The sequence below is a fragment of the Callorhinus ursinus genome, unplaced genomic scaffold (genome assembly GCF_003265705.2).
Source record: "Callorhinus ursinus isolate GAN/ISIS: 27379988/994484 unplaced genomic scaffold, GSC_fseal_2.0 scaffold6, whole genome shotgun sequence".
NCBI classification, from domain to species: domain Eukaryota; kingdom Metazoa; phylum Chordata; class Mammalia; order Carnivora; family Otariidae; genus Callorhinus; species Callorhinus ursinus.
The window spans coordinates 35,085,247-35,108,569 of NW_027397068.1; the positions used below are offsets into that span (position 1 = coordinate 35,085,247).

The 23,323-nt window shown below is 41.9% G+C and overlaps 2 protein-coding genes and 1 pseudogene across 2 annotated transcripts; 1 reads left to right on the plus strand and 2 right to left on the minus strand.

Moving 5' to 3' along the window:
• Positions 1 to 3,629: 3,629 nt before the first annotated feature.
• On the minus strand, positions 3,630 to 14,934 carry LOC112814095 (DNA repair nuclease/redox regulator APEX1 pseudogene; annotated as a pseudogene).
• Positions 14,935 to 16,284: 1,350 nt separating this feature from the next.
• LOC112817495 (E3 ubiquitin-protein ligase RNF138) lies at positions 16,285 to 18,981 on the minus strand. The gene has a single exon (XM_073893821.1). The coding sequence runs from the start codon at positions 18,547 to 18,549 to the stop codon at positions 17,920 to 17,922; it is 630 nt and encodes a 209-aa protein (XP_073749922.1). The 5' UTR covers positions 18,550 to 18,981; the 3' UTR covers positions 16,285 to 17,919.
• A 159-nt stretch (positions 18,982 to 19,140) lies between these two features.
• On the plus strand, positions 19,141 to 21,884 carry CALHM6 (calcium homeostasis modulator family member 6). The gene is made up of 2 exons (XM_025864641.2): positions 19,141 to 20,533; positions 21,397 to 21,884. Exons 1-2 carry the CDS (start codon positions 19,994 to 19,996, stop codon positions 21,817 to 21,819), a joined length of 963 nt encoding a protein of 320 aa, XP_025720426.1. The 5' UTR covers positions 19,141 to 19,993; the 3' UTR covers positions 21,820 to 21,884.
• Positions 21,885 to 23,323: the final 1,439 nt, after the last annotated feature.

Sequence of the window (23,323 nt, forward strand, 5' to 3'; positions counted from 1 at the left end):
CTGCCTGTTTCAGGGACTCCACATAGATTGTTGTGGCTGGAGTAGAGGGTATATAATGGAGGGTGGTGGAAAACAAGACTAAAAGGTAGACAGTGTGGTAGAGGGGACACCCCCTTTTTCCCCTTAGTTTTTTAATTTAATTAAAAAAAATTAGTGCCAATGGTATGGGTATCTTGATTAACTCAGGCAGTTGAAGTACCTTCTAAATGGGAAAAGTAAAGGTGCTCCTTGCTCCTTCTGCTGCCTCCAGAAGTTAGTTATAGGGCAATCTTTGTTGTGGAAGGATCATATGATTTTAGTGGGGGGGGTCCCAAAGGAAATGTTAATGATTTGGGATGGGGCTTTGAGGCTTTGATTTAAGGGGGATTTTCTTAAGGTAAGAGCTTCTAAAAACATTTCAGTTAGCTTGCATTTTCCAAATTAAACAATGAGAAGTGATTTTAGTATGTATTTAGGAATTATTTTCTGAACAAAAGAAGTTCCCAGTGGTTTAGGCACCTTCCTTTTCTTTCAAAGAAAGTATAATAACAGGAACTACTTTTCTCTGTGAAAGGAACATCTTGTCAGTCTTCTCTACTTTTCACTTTTCAGCCCCTGTTGTTTACCACTTTTTAATTTTGTCCAGGATAAGAGACAGCCAGTAAAATAAAAGAATTTTATTGCTTTCCTATGCAGATAATCTTGATTTCTTAGTTCCTTCGCCCCACACTCTTAAGGAATCTGTTTTTAATGACAGAAGGATGGATCCATGCCATTTATTAGAGTTCTGAGGAGAATTCTTGGAATTCTCAGTTCCTGATACGAAAAGGACTGAGGAAAGAAAAACATCTTTTGAAAGATGAACTCACAGAACTTTTCATCAAAGTTGAAATATAAATTGCAATAACAACTCAAAACAATACTGTTATTAAATACTGCCCTTGGATAGCTCACAGTTAGAAGACATAAAGAGAACATAAAAATCAGTACTCTGATTTCCCCACTAGACTACACTCCTTGAGGGTAGGGATTGGGTTTCCTGCTCATTTTCTGTACATGAGTCTTGCACAGTGCCTGGCACATACATGGTATTCAAAAAACACTTGACGAGGGGCGCCTGGGTGGCTCAGTTGGTTAAGCCTGCCTTGGGCTCGGGTCATGATCCCAGGATCCTGGGATCAAGCCTCGCATCCAGCTTCTTGCTCAATAGGGAGCCCGTTTCTCCCTCTGCCTGCCACTCCCCCTGCTTGTGCGCTCTCACTCTCTCTAGCGGACAAATAAATAAACAAAATCTTTTTAAAAAGACGACAACAACAACACTTGATGAGCTGACAGTACATGAATGGAGCCCAGACTACCGTGGTCTCAGAAGACCTTAAAACAGAGAGCTCCAGCCGGTTCAGTGAGCTTACGTTAGGAACCTCCCACAGAGCTGTGAACTTTGGCCCTGAGAGATGCTCCAACTAGATCCTAGAGCTGTTTCAACATTGCCATCTCCAGGGGCGCCTGGGTGGCTCAGTCGTTAGGCGTCTGCCTTGGGCTCAGGTCATGATCCCAGGATCCTGGGATGGAGCCCAGGGTCCTGGGATGGAGCCCAGGGTCCTGGGATCGAGCCCCGCATCCAGCTCTCTGCTCAGCAGGAACCCTGCTTCTCCCTCTCCCACTCCCCTTGCTTGTGTTCCCTCTCTCGCTGTGTCTCTCTCTGTCAAATAAATAAAAATCTTTAAAACAAAACAAAACAAAACATTGCCATCTCTAGGTGGTGGTTCGAAAATTCAACCTCCAGGACAAGGCGCGCGCGAGACAGATGTTAACACCGTCCACAGGAAGCTGCTCTATGGCTGTTATACATGTGGTGGCCCCGAGTGGCCTAGAAAGCCCAGATGCCACAGCACAACTTAAAATAACACACCATTTGTGTGGGATGTTGTAAACCACCAGGCATCAACAGACCGTTGCTAAGCTCCGGTAATTGGCCATGAGAATGCCTTCGGAGTTCACGACATTGTGCAATTCCAGCAAGCGAGGCGAGCAGGGGACAACGCGGTGCGGGTGCAGGGGACGGGGGGCAGGCAGCGTGGCGGGGGAGGCGAGTCAGTCGCTGCCTTTGCAGCCCCAGCTCCGCACGCGCCGAGTCTCACCGGGACACCGAGGAGTGCATCCACCTTCCGGATAAGTTACTACATGTTTTCTCTACTTCCAAATAGCGTTTCTGTGTTGCTCCGTGGATGTTTTAAAAGTCTTACAGATGGGGGCACCTGGGTGGCTCAGTCGGTTAAGCGGCTCCCTTCGGCTCTGGTCATGGTCCCGGGGTCCTGAGATGGAGCCCCGCATTGGGCTCCATGCTCAGCGGGAAGCCTGCGTCTCCCTCTCCCACTCCCTCTACCTGTGTTCCCTCTCTCCTGTCTCTCTCTCTGTCAAGTAAATAAAATCTAAAAAAAAAAAAAAAAAAGTCTTATAGATGATGAGAGGACCTTTGTGAATTCACTGCTTAGGCGAGGTCATTTTTGATTAAAAAAAATTTGGATGTCAGGGGAAGAAATAGGGAATGAAAAGTATTTAATAATTCTGCAAACGGAGTTGTGTTTTTAGAATAGGATATAAAGAGCCCACATCCGAGGCTTATTTTAAAAAATGTACAATAATCCATTAAAATACTGCCCTGTCCATGTTTATGCCATGATGATGTTAAAGCATACTGGCTAGCAGTGATAATAACAGCCCTCTTACTGAGGTCCGGAGAGCAACAATTTTGCACACATCTGCACACTGATTCAGTAAGGATGTAAGGAAGATACAAGCTACAGCCCCATCTTATAAATTAGGAAGCTAGGCTCAGAGAGGTTAAGAAATGGGTCTAGAGATGCCCAGCAATTATTATGGGCTACTTCATGAAGCTCAAAATACAACAACGTTTTAATATTTGCTTTTGATTATTTGAAATGTTCAAAATGCCACATTATAATAATTTAAACTATTGAGTGATGAACATAATCATGTCGAAACTCTTAAAGTCTCGCAACAATTTTTCCTTTAGTCTTGTGACACTGAAAAGAGCAAGCAAAAATTTTTTTTGTCAAAGTAGACTTTAAAAAATAAGACTAAAAGACATCCCCATATTTTATTTATTTTTTTGAAGCAATGGCTCTTTATTTTCCTGTGGACAGTTCAAAGGAGGTTTAATATATATGTGTGTGTATATGTGTGTGTGTGTGTATATGTGTGTGTATGTGTGGATATATGTGGTGTATGTGTGTATGTATGTATATATGTGTGTCTATATGTGTGTATGTGTGTGTGTATATGTGTGTAAGTGTGTGTGTATGTGTGTATATGTGTATATATGTGTGTATGTGTGTGTATGTATGTGTGTGTGTATGTGTGTATAGGTGTGTGTGTATATATATGTGTGTGTGTGTATAGACAGATATATAAAGAGATGCACACACACAAAAAAAGAGAAAATCTTGGGTTTAAAGGAAACCTAAGTGTCACTAGGAACCTGATTGAAGGATTCACACTTTTAGAAGGGAAATACAGTGCAGATTTCTCCAGAGAGCAGTTTTTAAAGAATTTGGGGGGGGTTACCTTTTAAAGGTAGCTTGTGGGGCTTTTTTCCCAGGCTTAAATTAATTTAGGGAAGGTGTCAGTCACAGTGCTAAGTTTAGGGTGATGGGACAGTAGTCACTGCCCAGGGCCTTGGAATGGATCTTGCTGTCACACAGTGCAAAGGTAAGAGAGAGTAATCACGGCGCCAACCAACATTTTTGGATTGAGCATTCATCACATAGGCCCAAAAGGTATAGGCGTAGGCCATGTTGGGGTAGAGGGCCCGAAAACTGTCAGCCAGTGGCATAGCCTTAGCAATTCCCCAAAGCCTTGACGCTTTTGTTGAGTGAAGCCAGCGTTCTTTTTGTTTCCCGTGGGGTAGAGAAGGTGGATTTCTTCATGAGCCACATTGAGGCCCCCACATAGCACAAGGGGCTTGCGAGAAACCAAGCCCTTCAGGAACTAGCAAAAGGCTTCATCCCAGCGCTTCCAGGACTCCAGGTGCATCAGACCTCCACCTGCTTTGGGTACATAGGCTGTTCCCAAAACAAATGTGTCAAATTCAGCCATAGTCACTCGGCCTTCCTGATCATGTTCCTTGTCACCAATGCCATAGGAGGCTTTGAGTGGGCACTGGTGGGGGAGCAGGCCCACACCCTTGTACCCTTCCTTGGCTGAAGGTGCTCACCAGTACTGATGGGATAGTTCAGGCAGCTCTTGAAGTTCAGCTGATAGTTCTCTGAACAGTTGGTCTCTCTGAGGCACAGGATATCTGGGGGGCTTCTTCCTATACCTTTCTTCTTAATACAGGCTTGAAGCTCATCCACATTCCAGGAGCAGCTCTGGAGTGTGGCCGATTTACCACTGAGTGAAGTTTTCTGATCTGGGGGTGAGGGGGTCCTCAGACAGAACTGGTGCCTCTCCTGCTGCCTCTTTTTCATTTTTCTTTGCTCCAGCCTTACTCTTCTTGGCGTCCGGCTCAATCTTGGGCTCTTCCCTGTCTTCTGCCACAGCCCCCTTTTCCCCACGCTTTTCCCACTGTAACGAATGCCCTTCTGAACATGTACCATGTCGCCCACTGAAGCGGAGTATTTTTACTCTGTTACCTGCTTGGGTCCCAGCCTGCCTCCTCCTCTAAAAGACATCCCCAAATATTAGAAATTACAACTACTTGTCATAGTTAAGATCCCACAGCATGGCTTACAGAGAGCATAAGAAATACCATCAGTGCAAAATCAGACTTTTGCGTTTTGTTTCTGGTCTCATCTTACAGCCAAACTGTGAGTCACTTTGACTCTTATGAAGTAGAAATGCTTCATAAACATAAAAGCAAATTATTTACTAATTTCTTAATATTCATCTCCTAACTTAGTGTTATTATCTGGAATTTGCTCTTATTCATAAATGTTTGTGGTTTTTCAGGTGGTTGACATGAATGAAGTCATTGTGAAACCTACAATGCTTTCAATTGGCTGGCTATTACTTTATATAAAATAAGCCTACTTTATCACTCTCTCCAAAAGAAGACAACGGTTCATCTGAAATAATTATTCCTGGGTGTGGAGATATAAAAGAGGCTAGAAAATATTTCACGATCAATGCATCTTTCAGACAGCCAATCACTTGTCACTCACACTGCTTTTTAAGCCCCAGCATTCTGTGGAATGAACAATGGAACTGTTGTTTTGTTTTGTTTTGTCTTCCAGTTTGGAGGATTTAAACAATGATTTGTTTTTCACTTTTGATTAAATTTTGTCACTTTTGGGTTGAATGTTTATATTTTTGGAGATCACGCCTGTTTCCTTCTAGAACTAGAATTGTGTATTACAGAATGATAGAGGTGAAAGGGACCCTGAAGTTGATCTAGCCCAATTCTCTCGTTTCCCAGTTGAGGAAACACCTCATTTCTTCACTGTGGGGCAGATGAAGCCATCACCAAAATCAGCGTTGCCAGCTTTGACATTTCCACTGCAAGCTGGACCAACCCTGGGTTGGGGAATAAACAAACAGGGGCAGAAACAAGTTTATGATGCCATCAATCCAGCTGTTGGATTGTTTTTCCTCCAAATAATTTCAAGTAAGTTGCAGACTAAAATTCTTGAACTATATTCGTTTATTTCACTGAATAAAGATGGCTGATAGTTTGTTTACTAAACTTTCTTTGGTTCTCCGTTAGATGATCAAGTCAAGGGTTAACACCCATAGAGCACAATAGCCTATTACGGCAGTGAATTAGCGCCCTCTAGCACATTTCTGAGTCACTACTGCTAAAAAAAAATCTATAAAATCTAACTGTGAAACCACGCAGGGTTCTTTACACGATCTTACTTTAATTCTCACAAGAATTGAATGGCATCCATTGAGACATCTGTGTAAGGACAGAAAGCTAATATGCAATATGGTGAGGGCTACTTCGGGAGTGAGAAGAGCTGTGGACGGGGAATGACTGACTTTATTGAGTGACACAGTGATGAATAGGAAGAGGTCCTGGCCCTCTGGAAGCTCCCCGATTAGTAGGAGAGACAGAATTCCTGAAAGGAATGTTGCAACAGGCAACTTAAGAACTACTGCAGAGTTATTATCTTTTTTTAATAGTGTGGGAACAAGGAAACAGAACCACTAACTCTGCTTGGGGGTTGTGAGGATAGCTTCAATGAAGAGATGACATTGGACGAAGAATTAAAGGAGGAGAGTAGTTTGCCGGGTGAAGAACAGAGAAACGTCATTCAAAGCAGCAGTAGAAGCAAGTGAAAAGGCACACCACTGAAGAACACTCTGATACATAAGTATGGGTAATGTAGGAGGTCAGTGCTGTTGGAAACCGGGGTGCATGGGATGCAGTGCACAGAGGTGGCTGGAGCAGGACTGGGAAAAGCTTCTATGTCCACAAAGGGAATATGGAACTTGTCCTCTTGACAATGGGCGTATTGGGGGTTTTCAACTGGAAAATAGTGTAATTAGATTTCTTTCTTTTTCTGCCTTACAAGTTAAGAAATATAACCCACGGTCAGAAAACTACTAAAACAAACATGCTGTATAAAGCATAGTTATAAAGCAAACACTTGTATACCCCGCACCCTGGTATAGAAATATAACATTGTGAACACCCACCCCTTCTTTCTACCCCAATTGTAATCCCATCCAAGCCCCAAAGACAATAACCACTGTTTTCGTGACTCTTCATCACTACTTTGCTTTTCTTTACTGTTTCATCACTTGTATATACCTCCTCAGAAAATAACATTTTGTTTTAACTGCTTGTGAAGTTTTTATAAATGGAATTACACGTAAAATTTTCTTTGTGTTTGATTTTTACAGCTCCACATAATGTTTGTAACATTCGTCCTTGTTGGTTGTTGCTGTCGCTGCCATTTATTTATTTAAACTTGCTGAACAGCATTCTCCTGTCTGAATATTTTGCAATTTCTCTTGTATAATGCTGTCAGATATTTGTTCTTTGACTTTTTAAAACCAGTTCTTGCCCGACACACATACTATTGCTATGAGCTTTTGTACTTTGTATCCTACTCACACGGGCAGAACAGTTTCTCCAGCCTACTTAAATTTCTTCCGGGAAGTTAACTCTGATAGGACTGTGTGGCATCCACCAGAGGGGAGTGAGGTGATAATGGTCTGGTCCACTTTCAGTGAGGGTGGAGAAGAGTTCCGATCTGAGGGATGGCCCTGAGGCAGCATGGAGCTGCGCAGGACATGGAGTGGCACCCGCAGGTGACCCTGAGTTTTCTAGCTTAAAAGACTGATATCCTTACATGACAGAAAAATTCTGGAGGAGAAGTAAGTTTTAGGGGGGAAAATGAGTTCTGTTGTGGGTTTGAGGTGACTGCTGGACATATAAGCAGAAATGTCTGCTAGGCAATCAGAAAGGCCTATTGAGAACTTAGGAGGGGAGGGGCTGGAGGTGAAGATGTGGAAATGGTAACATACAGTTGGTTGTTAGACACGCAAAAAGAGAATAACAGTCATTGACAGCACTTTCTGACAGGCACTATTCTAAGAATGTTACATGTATCTCAAGAAACACAAGCGTTGGGGCGGATATGGAGAAAAAGGAACCCTGGTGCACTGCTGGTGGGAATGCAAACTGGTGCAGCCACTGTGGAAAACAGTACGGAGGTTCCTCAAAGAGTTAAAAAATAGAGCTACCTTATGACCCAGGAACCACACTACTAAGCATTTACCCAAAAAATATGCAAACGCTAATTTGAAAGGATACATGCACCCCTATGTTTGTTGAAGCATTATTCACTATAGCCAAACTATGGAAGCAGCCCAAGTATCCACTGATGGATGAGTGGATGAAGAAGAGGTTGTATATATACACGATGGAATATGATTCAGCCATAAAAAAGAATGAAATCTTGTCATTTGCAACGACATGGCTGGAGTTAGACAGTATAATGCTAAGCAAAATCAGTCAGAGAAAGACAAACACCATATGATCTCACTCATACGTGAAATTTAAGAAACAAAACAAATGAACAAAGGAAAAAAAGAGAGAGAGACAAACCAAGAAACAAACTCTTCACTATAGAGAACAAACTGAGGCTTAGCAGAGGGGAGGTGAGTGGTGGGATGGGGGAAATATCTGATGTGGATTAAGAGTGCACCGATGAGCACCAAGCAATGTATAGAATTATTGAATCACTATATTGTATGCCTGAAACTAATAGAACACTGTTTGCTAACCCTACTGGAATTAAAAAAAAACTTAATAAAATAAAAAAAAGAATGTTACATCTATCAACTCATCTAATCTTCACAACAACCCAAGGAGTCAGAGAATACTATTATTTTCATTTTACAGATGAAAGAACCAAGGCACAGAGAGGTCAAAGCTTGCCCAAGGTCACACATCTAGCTAGTGGTGGCTCCAAGAGGAGATTATTCAGGTAGTGTATGTGGACAGGATTGAATTTTAGTGAGTACCAAAATCAATGGTTGTGAGGAGGAGCCTGGCAAGGACACTTAGCTGAACAGTCGCCAAGTTAGGAGGAGAGCTAGAAGAGTGTCATTAATAGCCGAACTGAAGTTAACTGGATAAGTTACGTCAGGTGCCTGCCTGGCGGGGGTCAGGTGGAGTGCCAAAGTGGAGTCATAATAGCCAAGCTGGAGACTACGTGTCAACAAAACCTATTCCTGCTTGGCTCATTGCTTCCAAGAAAGGAGATGAATCCTTTTTAGGGAATCTAATAATAAAATATAGAAAAATAGTTATTTACCTTTGGTTGAGGTCTACAGCTAAAGCAAAAGGAAAAGTCCCTCCCTTGAGAAATTCAGCTACGTATGGTAGGGGAAGATGGTAGAGAAATGCGGCTGGTAGTGGGGAAGGTGAGTGCTAGATACCAGACTGCTCTGCTGAGTAAACAAGCTGAGCTGGGCAGGAAGGAGGAAGTTGTGGGAGAGTCCCTACTCTGCCGGCACCTGCATCTCCGCCACCCCCCCACTGTGGCTTGGTCACTCTGATGCAAGTGAGTGGGGGTGGGTGTCCAGATGGCCCTTCAGGTGTACCTGGAACCTGTCCCATGGCCTTATCCTCCCCATGGTGTTGTCCTCCTCCTCCCTGGATAGATTTACCTTCTGTTTGTCACAAGGTCGGCAATTCAAGATGCTCAGGTAGGCAGGATCTCTGTAGAAGGGTTCAAGTTCTTAGCTGAACAAAGTAGGCATGATGCTGACTCTGCAGTAGTTCATTTATTCATTCATTCATTCATTCATTCATTCATCCATTCATTCATTCATCCATTCATTGATTGATTCACTCGTTACACCCACAGATATTTACTGAACACCTATAATGTCCTGGGCACTAGGCTAAGACCTGTGTAACCAAAAAGGGATTAAATCAAGCATGATCCTTGCCTTCATGAAACATATAATCTAGTTGGGGAGATGGAAAAATAGTAAGTAACAAATAAAAGTTTATAAAACTGTCATATGTAATTAGAAGACAAATAGGAGGCTACAAAAGATTAAGGGGTGGATGGGTGAATTTAGAAAAATTGATCAGACAGCACATGGTAGACTTCACATGCTCTTGCTTGTCCAGTTCTCTTTGCCTTTAACGCATAGGAGAGGACCATACTGCCCCTTTCCCTTGTAGTTTGGTGGAGGTTTTTGACTAGTTTGGACCAAATACTGGTATTTGATGCAGGACACTTCCATGATAAAAATAATTTCTCATCTTCCCCATTGTCTGCCCCATTTCTCCACTATCTCCCATACCCACACATAAGGGAATGAATTAAGGGAGGGGTTTTTCTTTTTACTTTAGTTATAGACAACAACAAAGAAGAAATAACTTTTTCTATGTTTTATTATTAGGTTTCTTAAGGAAGTTTCACTTCCTTTCCTAAAATATGTGGCCTTAGTTTAGCAGTCTCGTGGTGAGCAGCCTGGAAACTGATAATGGAGGATAGAGAGACCCAATTCTTATTTGGCTGCTGATAAAACTAACTCCTGCATTAATTTGGAAAGATTATATAGCTAAAGAAAATGTTTCCTGTGGTGTCCTGGCCCTGTTCCTCTACTGTACATTGCCTGTGGGGGACAGATTAATCTATTACTGTTAGTTCATGGTTCTGTAGCTCAAGATGGGCCACATGAAGACCTGATGTAGAGAGTGCCACACACTACCCAGACTCTGGACTGTGAGCTCCATGTTTGGACTTCTGGTTTGTTCCTTTTGGGAAGAAGGTTAGTGACTTCTGGAGTGGGAAGAAGAATGAAACAAAAGAGTGGCCTGTAGTAGAACTAATGATCATTCCTTTCCTTCTGGCAAATGGAAAATTTACATGTCCTTGTCTCCTTGCAGTAAGGTGGACCACGAGACTGTACTGAAGTATTTAATGGCCACTGGGGGACCACCTCCCCCATCCCGCCCCGCCGGAGCTAGAGGAATCTCGCTGGAGCCTCTTTTATTAAGAGCACTAATCCCACTTATGAGGTTTCCACCCTCAAGACATAAGCACCTCAGAATGGCCCCACTTACTAATACCATCATTTTGGGGGGGGTTAGACTTTCAACATATGAATTTTGGGGGGACATATTCTGACCATAGCACTGTCTGTAATGAACAGGAAGAAGGAACAGAAAGTGCCCTGGAGACAGGGTGTTACGGAATTATCCAAACCTTGCCAAGATGCAAATGTTGCCTAGGAGAAGAATGTAGACACAGAGATGATAATCTATATGTTCATCTTTGAAAAGCAATTTCTAAAGAGGGGAGAGTTACTTCCTAAAGGAGCAGAGTATTGAGCCCCCAGAGCTGGAGCAAGGAGAGTATGGGGTTCCTAAGAAGGCCAAGACTCCAACTGGAAGACAGTGGTGTCCCTCTGGCCTGGTTTTCTGGTTGCCCTGAAGATTATGTGTCAGTGTGTATAGATGAGAAGCCATTTCAATTCAGTAATGAACTCCCAAAGCACTTTCTAATATCTGCCCCAACTCCTTCCTCCTATGGGAAGAAAATAATAACACTGTAAAGGCATTTCCTTTCTTTTCTTATTGTTCTTGCAACTTGATAATAGTCCCTCAGGAGAGGGATCCTGGGATAAATTGGAATTCTTTCTACTAGGAGTCACTTCCCCCCCTCCCCCAACACTCTGTTGCTCAGTCAGGAGCAGTTCCCAGCCTACATTAAACAATATCTAAACATTTTTATTTTTCTTTTATTTTTTAAAAAATATTTTATTTATTTGTCAAAGAGAGAGAGAGAGAGCACAAGCAGGGGGAGTGGCAGGCAGAGGGAGAAGCAGGCTCCCCGCTGAACAAGGAGCCCAATCTGGGACTCGATCTCAGAACCCCGAGCCAAAGGAACCTGCTTAACTGACTGAGCCACCCAGGTGTCCGGTGATACAATTAAACAATGTCTAAATTCATCAAATTCATTGGTTTTTTGGATTTCCCCCATACATTGATGGTTTTTAATGAAGCTAGACCAAAAGAGATAACTCCTAGAAACTCAGGAAAAACTTGTCTGGATCAACATTTAAAAGAAGTGATGGTGGTTTCTAAACTGCTGGGAACTGAACTTCCTGCTGTCCTTCTTCGAAAGCCCCACAGTCTAACCACTCACCCACCCACCTCCATTCTTCTCCACCTGCCTTTCCTCTCTGCCTTGTTTCTATGCCAATAATGGGTACACAGAAGACCCTACAGAGCACAGTTGAAGCCTTCTCTGAAGGAGGCAGAGGGTCCTTCCACCTTGTTTCGCTCAGGACTTGGATAAATGCCACCCAATCCCACCTTTCCATTTGATCTTTTCCTCTTCTCCTCCTACTGCTTTTTGCCATCTTCCAGTTCTCAAACACTCAGTTTCTTTATCTTCTATATTCTTCAAACACAGTCAGTTTCTCACTAGGATTTATTACCCTTGGCAAGAAGAGGTGAATTGTTGGCATTTCAGGTTCAGGGAGCAACTCTTCATATAAGCTCTGTGTGCAGAGAAGGAAGGACAAAGAAGAGCCTGGGAAATCGCCTCTTCCCAGACTTCTTCCTCAGAGATTCTTCATTAGATCAAAACATTTCATGTATTTTTTAATTGTAGAAGGAACATAAGCATGTTTAAAAAAAAGACAAATACTAAAGAAAGGTGTGCAACAAGTCTCTCCCTGTATTCATTCACAACCCTCTCCCTTACTTCTCAGAGGTAAACATTTGACAGTATTTTTTAATCTTGTAGAGTATCATACACATCAGCAAGTGACATACATACATTTTCTTTTTCTTTTCTTTTCTTACACGAATGTATGGCATGCAGTATTTTTGTTTACCTTTTCCAATTAACATGTCAACTTTGTCTTTTCACCCACACCAGCACATACAGATCTACCTCAATCATATGCACCTATTTTGCATTCCATTGCATAGATGTGAATGTTTTAAATATGCAGCATATCTCATGTGATACATTCTTTTTTGTTTTATTTCATTTATTTATTTTTAAGTAATCTCTACACACACTGTGGGGCTCGAACTCACAACCCTGAGATCAAGAGTTGCATGCTCTACCAACTGAGCCAGCCAGGCACCCATCATGTGACATATTCTTTTAGGGAAGATCTTCCACAACATTTTAAGTTCTCCATTGAGTTAATGTGAATTTTTGAGAGATGGCAATAATGTCATTTATAATTTGAAGAAATCCAAATTTCCTCCTATTAAATTATTTTTTTCTTTATTCTTGTCCTTTAATCTTATTTATTATTTATTATTATCTTTGGAAATCCAAATCTTTGGTCATAGTTCACAAACTAGTAAACCAAATTTGACAGCAAGGGGACTGGACTTGTGATGAAGAAAAGTATAAGTAAGTGGCCACTGACAATGAAGCTCTAGCATATATTAAAACCACCTGTGAAATAATTTGAGTCAATGGAAAAACGTAATGTAATCTACCAAAATTCCTAATAGACATTTTGTTTGTTTGTTTGTTTGTTTGCAGTTTTATACCTTTATTTGACAATCAGCGATTAGTTCTCATCCACATTAACTGTAGATTTTTGAAAGTGGTGATAGGTACACAGGTAACCAACGAATAGAGCTTGTTTGGTGAATCTTCATCCTCCCATGTTTTCTGGACAACCACACACGGATGAATGTTCCTTATTCCTTTGACCCAGACAGCTTTGTTGAGCCTGGTGTCAATGTGTACATCTGGAGTTCCCACCTCCTTCATGGCAAATTTCTGGATCTCTTTGAGCTCCCGAAGGGCACACTTCTTGAAACCCACTCATAGATGCACTTGTGAATGTTGATGTGAATGTATTCTCTGGTCACTACCTCGTTGATGGCAGAATGACCCTTCTTCTTCTCACCACCCGTCTTTGTGGGAGCCATTCTGCTGGGTCCTGGTTGGAAAGGAAGATAGACTTGGGTTTTAAGAGCCATGGAAGGATGGACACCTGGGTGGCTCAGTCGGGTGAGCATCGACTCTTGATTTCGTCTTGGGTCATGATCTCAGGGTTGTGGGACTGAGCCCCATGTTGGGCTCCATGCTCAGCACAGAGTCTGCTTAAGATTCTCTCTCTCTCCCTCTGCAGCCCCACACCCCTTGCTTGCACTCTCTCTCTCAAAAAAAAAAAAAAGAAAAAAAAAAGAACCATGGAAGGAAAACTAGAACCTTTATAGACTTATTGTGTCAGATGATGATGACAATGATGATGACAACAGTGATGACCACAAATACTGGCCACATCTAGGTTCTTAGGGGTAAAATCATCATCCTTTGTAAAAAAAAATTTTTTTTTAGTGTGTGAATCAGTGAATATTTAAAATTTTATGATAGGTTTAGAAAATTCATGCTAAGAAAAGGGGAAAATAATGTGTAAAAAGATTACTTGAAATGTCATGGGATTGCCATTTAACAAATGACATTCCTGTGTCAGGGAAAGGGTCTGATCTTTCCCTCCTTCTGCTTTATACTTCCATTGGAAGAATTTTTATAAGCATTCAAAAATCTTAAGATAAGAATGGGTTCAGATTTTCAAATACATACATAAACAATATATCCATACATAATAATGCACAGAAAGGTATTCTCTAAGATTAAGAGTGTTAGGTCTAAATTTACTTGTTATTTTTGGCATCTAAAGTTGTGTCTTGCACATGGTGGATAGATACTTAAAATATAGATGAATTTTGATTTGATTTTATTCTTATGGGTGGATCTTGGGACCAGGATCGATACCTTGCTAGAATCTAGAAGTCATATTCCAAGCAAGGTCATACCATTAGTCTGAGTTCTCATGAAGACTACAGAGAATAACGTTTGAGAACTAGCTCACTTGAAGACGACTACAAGGAACTTTTAGGTTTACAGTGTTAAATTCTTTCAAGAGTTTCTCTTCCTTTCTTTTCCACGAATTTTTTTGAGGTTTCTGAAACCCATTCCTGACAGCGATAATGATAGTGCTGAGAAACAAAGTACTACAGTTAAAACAAAACAAAACAAACAAAATCCATAACAACCGGTTTTCCAATGTGCTTGCCATGAAAATCTCTCACTCATTTTTTAAAAGTTGAAGTAAATTGATGTTAAATTATAGATTTTCAAAAGCGTAAAGGTCTTTCAAATATTTAGTCTACTCTCAAGAAAAAATTCTTGAATCCTCCCCACACCATTAGTATATTATTCTATTTCCACTAAGTACTGAACTTCTCAGCAATGTCTTCTCCAAACAGAGCTGGGTATAAAGGGCTGAGCAATCTTCAATAGACTTAGAACTAGAACCACCCACTACTTCAGTGATGGCAGGGGTAGATGTCGCATACTAGACTCACCTGCTGGTACTGGGAGAAAATTCAGACTGGCCGGCAGAACCCAGACTCTCACAATTACGGTAACCTGTAATAAGTACAGAGTGATCATTGGTATCTGGGAGATCCATGATTGGGGGAGCACAGTGGTGGCAACCCCAGGAGGTAGTGTTTGGAGACACAAGCTGATAGGATAGTAAGTCAGGATGTGGCTGAGTCTGTAATGAGTTTCAGGGGCAGGGTTGCAAACCTTATACTCTGGTCTATAGAGCCCCTAAACCTGACCTTTCACGTGCAGCTCTGCCCTCATGATGTGCCAACTTCCTTCTCACCTTTACTGTTCCATCACTTTGGCTTTCTTTCCAACCACAGAGTGCTAAGTTCCCTGCACCCCAGGGCCTTGCTCATTCACATTTATCCTTAAATGTCCTCTCCTTACAAAGGCTTTCTCAGGATACTCTCTACCACGTGATTCCATTTTAATTATTTTCATAACCTTGAGGAGTTTCCTCCTCATTATCTATCCTCACTAGTACAAGCTCAATGAAAGGAAGGTCTCTGTTTGTCTTGTTCCTTATTGTACCCAATAATACCAGGCACTTTTGTAGGTTCCTATCATATTCTGGGAGCTTATTAAACATTTAAATGAATGATTGGATGAAAAATGAACTCATTAATAAACTGTTAAGAAATGAATTACTCTAGCTGGGATAGGAGACTGACAAGATGGAAGTTTCTGTAACTAAAAATATTTGAAGCCAAATCCTTGATGAAATAACAGGAGCTAGGGAGAAGAGGAGCTGTCACCAGATGCAAAAGTCTTTTTTTTTTTTAGGAGAAAACAACTTTTAATTGAAAAATAAAGCAATACATCTCAAATAAGACTCTGTTTAACAACATAAACTGTAACTTCCTGAGGGAAATAGCTTTCCTAGCAGTGGTATTGTGAAATTTAGGTATCAGCAATCAATAGTTTCCCTCCTTTATTCTGACTCAGCTATAAGCATATTAAAAATAAGGACTTTCTCATGAATTTAAACTGTAAATCTGTAAAGCCTGTCCCTATTCCTAATCCACTGACAAAAGGTGAGATTTTAAACAAACATTTTCATACTGAGGAGTTCCCAGGTAATAGCAAATAGTCAATATTTTCCTTATGAAAAGTTTATAGGAAAGACACACAAGACTATTATTGATATTTAATTAATCCACAAACTTCAAAACACAATTTCATCAAGACGATCTCTACTACAATTTTCCTTTAAAGAAGTTCTCAAATCTCAGAATGGTTTACAACTTGATATACTGGAAGTATTAACTCTGAAAGAAAGTAATAAAGTTATTGCTTTAAACTGGAAAAATCTATGCTCAAAAATTTTAAAAAGAGTTCATTAAACAGCTATTCTTACAATGACACTCATGTAACTGCCGAGAAAATGTCCAAGCACATAGTAAACATCACTCTTTTGAATGACAGAACAAAGGCGTATGTTCATCAAGATGTATGGCTTTTTGGTGATTGTTATTACTATCATAGTCATTTTGTTTGACTGAAAAAGGTTTTTACAAAACTCCACTTGCAAAATTAACATTTTTATTAAATCAAGTTAAAAAAAATGTTCACTGTAGAAAAGTCAACAAGGGTTTTAACAAAACCAAAATATACCCTTTCATACAATATATGTATATATTAGCAGCAAACTACTTCTGAGATTTTCTTTTATGTTCTTTTAGTTAAAGAAAGCATAAACAATGCATATTAGTATGGAATGTCAGCTAATACACTCTTCCTCTTTTATTCTGATTTAGCTTCTAGTACAAATTATTTTATGATTCTTATTAATAAATACGAAGAACAAACCCAGTTTTGACTAAGAAGTAGTGAAACAGTGGTTGGTAGCATCCATCTCATTACTTCATAGTCATGCATTATCTGTGAGAATAACAAATGAGCACCATATAAACAAGGTAATTATGTGTGTGTGTAAATTCAACTTTTAAGGTGTGATAGTAGCCAACTAGACCACTTAGCATTTGGCTGTTACTTTTTAAAAATTTGGTGATATATAAAATGTTAATCAAATCAGATACTCAATCCCATATTGCTTGTCCATTTTTAGAATCTTAATAGAAATTCTGTATATACCCTGACAAATTGTATGCAAATGTGTGCATATACACATACAAAAGTGTATGCATGTATACATATACACCTTTAGCTTTCAATGAATTTCTAAACTGAGATGAAGCCAAACCTTTCATCTAAATATACATGTAGAATATGGTATCACCAACTGGAAGTTTCTAATAAAAGTTTTATCTTAGCTAAGGAGAAATACTGGCTATTGAAAGTTTTGAGGCCAAAGAGCTGTAATTCAGCTTAATATACTCTGGGCTTACAAATTAGTCAGCCAAACAAACAGGATTTGAAATTACCAACTGCCCACCTAAGAAATAATTTTTTCTCTTAGTATTTCCTTCTAAGACAAAAAGGAAATATCTTTACAATGAACTTTCACTTTTTAAAGAGTTATAATTATTAAAGAAATCTCACTAGTCTTCAAAAATACTAAACATTATATAAATACAATTTTCTTATAGTTGAATTTCTTTAGCTAGAATCTGTATTACAAAAGTTTCCTTTGGATTGTTTCATTTAGCACTTCAAGTCTCCATTCTCCAACTCTGGTAACTGGCTCAGATTTGGTAGGTTTCTATCAATCACACCTTTCAGAATGTGCTACTGTGTGTTACCTGTGTACAAAAAAGTCAATGGGAGGAACTGCAACAAATTCCAAAAGCAACATAAGGAAAAATTCAAGACTGTGTAATATAAAAAAAGATAAGTACAACATGGAATCCCTTTTGTTCATTACATTAATGAATATAATCCTTTCAATATTTTTAAAGATAATGTCCCAACTTTCATTTTTTAACTTATCAAGAAGACCAAGTTTTTAGATGGCCCACCTTTATTTTTTAATTAGAAAACTAAATCAATAGACTGAATTACTTTTATTAATATACACATCAAGTTACTGAAACGGTGACTTCATGTAGTTTTCCCCTTAAAGATGGCACTTGCAGGTACAAAGATGCAGAGATTTCTATAGCCTTCAGATGTTTACTTGAAAAGATTCTTCAACAGCAGTTTGATACTGGGTTTCCTCATCTAGCTGAAGATTCACAGGAACTATCTGAAACAGGTGATTACTGTTACAGTGATCCAGCAAACGCTGTCTGGTAAAATTTGATTCTTGACACAAGGGACACTTAAAGGTAGGATGCCCAGAAGAACTTGTATTCTCCTGATAAGTTTCTGTGGCATCAGATGTAGATGTTTCACTCCTATTACTGTTCCCTACTGAATCTTGAGAGATCTGAAAGTTTGGAATGATAGAGGAAACACCATATTCATCTTGATACTTCTCACAAGATTTGTAAGGATGTCTCATGCGATAGAATTTAATCTGTTTTGCCCAGCATCTGCCGCTACCAGAAAACTTCCTCATGATATTTTCAAGGTCTAAGGCCCGTTCAGGACATGCTCTCTCTCTTCTAGTCACATTTCCATGACAGAGGGGACAATGTATTCCGCTTTCTCTCATTGCAGTCAGGAAACATTTTCTACAGAAAACGTGCTGACAGGCCGCGGTCCTCACGGGCGTTTTGAGCACCTCCTGACAGACAGGGCAGTAGAAATCATCTTCGGTGTAGGACGTGGCCGCGGAGAGCTCCTCGGCCATGGTGGGGGCTGGGGGGAATCAAGGAGATGGCAGCAGCGGCGGCGGCGACAGCGGCCAAGCTGGCGGTGGCAGCCCGGGGCCCGACTCTCTACGCGAACCCCCAGATGCAAAAGTCTTAATAAATGAAGGGAGTGAACACAGATGGCAGGAGTGGGGGGGGGCGGAGTTTGTGCTGAATAGCTTGAGCCTCAGTGGAGAATAAACTATTAGAAGATAACGGAAAAGCCTAGGTTTGGACATTGTAATGGGAGAATGCCAGCCTACCCTCTCTCTTGTTTTGAGAAATGTGTTACTCAAGAAGACAGAAGGGCACATTTTAGTTACGTTACAGGTTAAGGGAGATTTGGATAAAGCCATCTGCGTAAAGGTTGTGGATACAGTGAGATTTGTTCATGACGGTATATAGAAAGTGTGGAGCGGGGAGGCAACATCTTTAGGAGATGTGTGGTGGGAGTAAAGAAGAGTCTAGCAGTAAGAGGGGCAGAGTCAGCTGAGGGAAAAGGGAAGCAAAAAAAATCTTTTTTCAGATGTAGGAATAAAGCAGAAATGACATGCCTCAAATAGGGAACTCAAGGCTGCAAGTTTACGGGAAGCCTGGCAGTACCCGGTTTAATCTCAGAGAAGAGGGCCCTAACTGTCCTGCATGACAATTTGGACTCACACAGAGAGAACAGCTTTTCATCAAAATGCTACAGAATGGTGGTTTTGTACCAGGCGCTGGTAGTGGGAGGGAGCTATGTCGTCCAGGTAGTGACAGTGTTAGGACATACCTGGGGGACTAAAAGAGGCAGAAGCCAGTCCAGTATGTTCAGTCTAACGCCCTGTGGGAGAACAGTCGGCGTGAACGAGGCTGGTGACTCTGTCCAGAGGGGGGACAGGAAGAGGGCAGAAGATCGTGGAGGTCCTAGAACTTGAGCCGAGCTTTGTTGTGTGATTTAGCTTATGAAAATTTGTCCTCGAGTAATGTTTCCTGTAACTGCCTAGTTTTTTTGTAATTGGGTCTGAGAGTTGGCTTCGGAAGGAAGGCGGCCGCAATAGCGGAAAATCTGGCGTTCTGCGTTTACGCCAGTAAAATTTAATACTCTTTTATCGGGTAGCTTCACTGAATCAGGAAGGGTAAGTGAGGGAAATCCCCCGGTTTCCCGTCAGGTGGTGGGAAACAAAGGTAACCATTCCATGGAGTCTCAGTCAAGTTCCTGAATTGTGAGAGAAAAGTGACCAGTGATCCTGAGAGGTCAAAGGGTGTATCAGCCAGAGTTGGTTTGCTTGAAATAAGAAAGCGAAAGCTCACGGAGGCCCAAGAAGCCCTTTCCTCCCTGTCCGGAAGCTGCCGCTGGGCAGAGTGGAAATCCCTAGACAGCCCACCCAAACCGTTGGAGGAGCAGGGCCGTGAAGAGGCAGAAGCTTCCAGACTTGTCCACGGCGCCCCCGGGTAAGGAGACCCATGGATAAGATTCGGACGGTGCTAGACCTGCACCTCAAGCATCACAGCACGCTGGGCTACGGCCTGGTGACCCTCCTGACGGCGGGCGGGGAGCGCCTGTTCTCCACCGTCGTGTTCCAGTGTCCCTGCAGCGCCACCTGGAACCTGCCCTACGGCCTGGTCTTCCTGCTGGTGCCGGCGCTGGCCCTCTTCCTGCTGGGCTACGTGCTCAACGCGCGCACCTGGCGCCTGCTGACCGGCTGCTGCGCGCGCGGCGCCCGCGGCGCCCGCACCGGGGGCCACAGCGCGGGGCTGCGGGGCGCGCTGGTGTGCGCGCAGCTCAGCGCCGCCGCCGCGCTCGCGCCGCTCACCTGGGTGTCCGTGGCGCTGCTCGGGGGCGCCTTCTACGAGTGCGCCGCCACCGGGAGCGCCCCCCTGGCGCGGCGCCTGTGCCGGGACCGCGAGCCCACCTGCGAGGCCCAGCTGCCGCTGGCGCCCTGCCACCAGGCCCAGGCGTCCGACGCGCAGGACCTGCTGAAGGAGCTCAAGGCCCAGTCGCAGGTCAGACGCGGGCCGCTGGCCGCCGTCGGGGACATGGGAGAGGGGCCGGGGGAGGTGCAAGCGGGGTGTGCCCTGGCTCCAGACGCAGGACCCCGGAAGACAAACTAGAATGGCGACTATTTCAGTGACACGAATGAAAGAGAGGGAAGGCAGTTTCAGGCACCTGCTCGGGGCCGGGTACCGCGCCAGGCCCTTGATCTCCGATCCCGCACTATCCTCTTGATACGCCATGTGCAGGTCGAGGTGTTTGTCCAGCCAGAAGAAGGCAGATTTGTTACAATAAAATGGGTTGTCCTGGCTCTAAAGCCACCACCCCACACTGCTTCTGGGCATATAAAGCCCAGAGGTTCTTGAAAATGAATGCTTGTTCCTTTGGATTTGCCGAAATTCCACGTTTTGAATTCTAGCGGAGTGATATATAGGCCCGTCTCTGGGCCCTTGACCTGACTTGGAAAATGACTTGTCAAGCAGTTCTACCGAGGGGTTTGGGTGGTTACCGGCACTTCTTTCTCTTAAGAGACTAAGACCTAAAACTGTTGCTTGAGCATCATAATCACTGTGAGTAGTTCAAATTCTATGTAAGAAGTTTTAAATTTGGGGGCGCCTGGGTGGCTCAGTCGGTTAAGCGTCGGCTCAGGTCATGATCCCAGGGTCCGGGGATGGAGCCCTGGGTGAAGCTCCCTGCTCAGCGGGGAGTCGGCTTCTCCCTCTCCCTTGGCCCCTAACCCCTGCTCGTGAGTGCGCCCTCTCTCTTGCGTGCGCGCACTCTGTCAAATAAATAAAATCTTTTTTTTAAAAGGATTTTAATCTTTTTTGTATAAAAAAAATGTGACTAAATTGCTGTTTTGTTGTGTTTTCCTAAGGTGCTGGGCTGGAGCCTGATAGCAGTTGTCATTATCTTCTTTCTGATTTTTACCTCTATCTCCCGATGCCTCTCTCCAGTTAGTTTCCTGCAGTTGAAATTTTGGAAAATCTATTTGGAACAGGAGCAGCAGATCCTTAAAAGTCAGGCCACAGAGCATGCAACAGAATTGGCAAAAGAGAATATTAAATGTTTTTTTGAGTGCGCACATCCAAAGGAATGCAACACCCCCAGCACTGAAGACTGGCAGCAGATTTCATCACTATATACTTTCAATCCAAAGGAGCAGTACTACAGCATGTTGCACAAATATGTTAACAGGAAAGAGAAGAGTCATAGTATGAGATCTAACGAAGGAGATGCAGTGATTCCTGTTCTTGGCTTTGTAGATACACCTGGTATGAACACTACTGCTGAGCTATGACCTTATTAATGAATACGGGAAAAGTTATTTTGTGTTTTCGCTTCATTAAAAAACCCACAAACTTTGGTATTGTTTTTGACTGCTCTTTTTTTGATTTTTCAAATTGTGGAAACAATTTTAAACAAATGAAAAATTAGAACTTTACCTATTTATTATATTAATTATAAAAAAGGAAGCAAAGTCTAGTGATTCACTTAAAGTGACAAACTGGAACTAGGTCAGAAGTTTTATATCCCTAGTCTATGGTCCTTTTCACTGAATAATAATGCTGTCAAATGAAAGACTTCAGTAGCAAAAACTGAAAGAACAAATGAACTTCTGACCTTTCTTTTAGGTTATCTGATGTTAAATTCACTGTCTTGCAGATAACACCTTGTTTGGAACATTAAAATACTGGCATTTTATGGCTTTAATGTGGTCGGTAACAAAAACCGAAAAAATTATCACAAAAAAAGAAAGTAAAATTTAAAAAATACAAGATATGAAAAACTAGGATAATTGCAAGCAAAACTGTTGGTTTTCGCTTGCAGGATTGGTGGGAAAATTTTAAAGCATTTTATCATGGGAAATTTCAGATATGCCCAAAAGTAGAGAGGACAGTGTTATGAACCCCTTTAGAGTATTACACAGCTTCGGCAGAGTACGGGAATCCGATAAAACCCATACCATACAAATAAATATAGAAATACAGACTGTCACCTGGTTTAGAGTATGGGAGGGGACTGAAGAAATCTGTGAGAAACTGCAATCCGAAAAATAGCAGAGCATTTCTGTTTGTACAACAGCATGGAAAGGACTGAGGTGAGAAAGATCTTAGCACAGTTGGAAGCCTTAAAGGTGACCGGAAGAGACGAAGCAAGGGCCCGGTCATGCAGCTCCTTGAAGTCATGCAAAGGAGTTTGGTTTTCATGCCATGAGCAATTTAGGAAGATTGTTCTGATATTCTTGTGGAAAAAGCCATGGCGGGGAAGAGGGAGAGCCAACATGGAAATGGAGAGACTGATCAGGGCGCCCCTGCAGTGAAAAGAGGTAGGAGTGAACTTGAACTGGGTTGATGGTGATGAAAACAGAAATGGAGAGGTTCAAGTTGGATTTTGATCACAGACATGACAGGCTTTGTTGATGGAGAAGATGCAAAGATTTATTGAGAGCAATAGCGTCTGTAGACAAAATTCTGTCACTTGACAATACCAGGGGACATTAGATTGTCATTTGTGCACATCTCCCAAATTTATGGCTGCTTTGTGTATTTTTAAAAATAAGGCATGAAAATTGTAAACTGTAAAAGAATTGAGCAGTGGTTCTATTTAGCCCTTCTTCCTCTCTCAACAGATCTCTGTGTTGGCCTCTATTTGCCCTTTGTTGTGCAGGATCATTTAAAAGAACTAACCAGTCAGCAGAACTGAATATCCTGTTGCAGAATCCTGTTGCAGAGTCATATAGTACAAGAAAGTTGACGGCAGAAACTGCATGATCAGTTTCTTTCTATTCCCTAATGAATAAT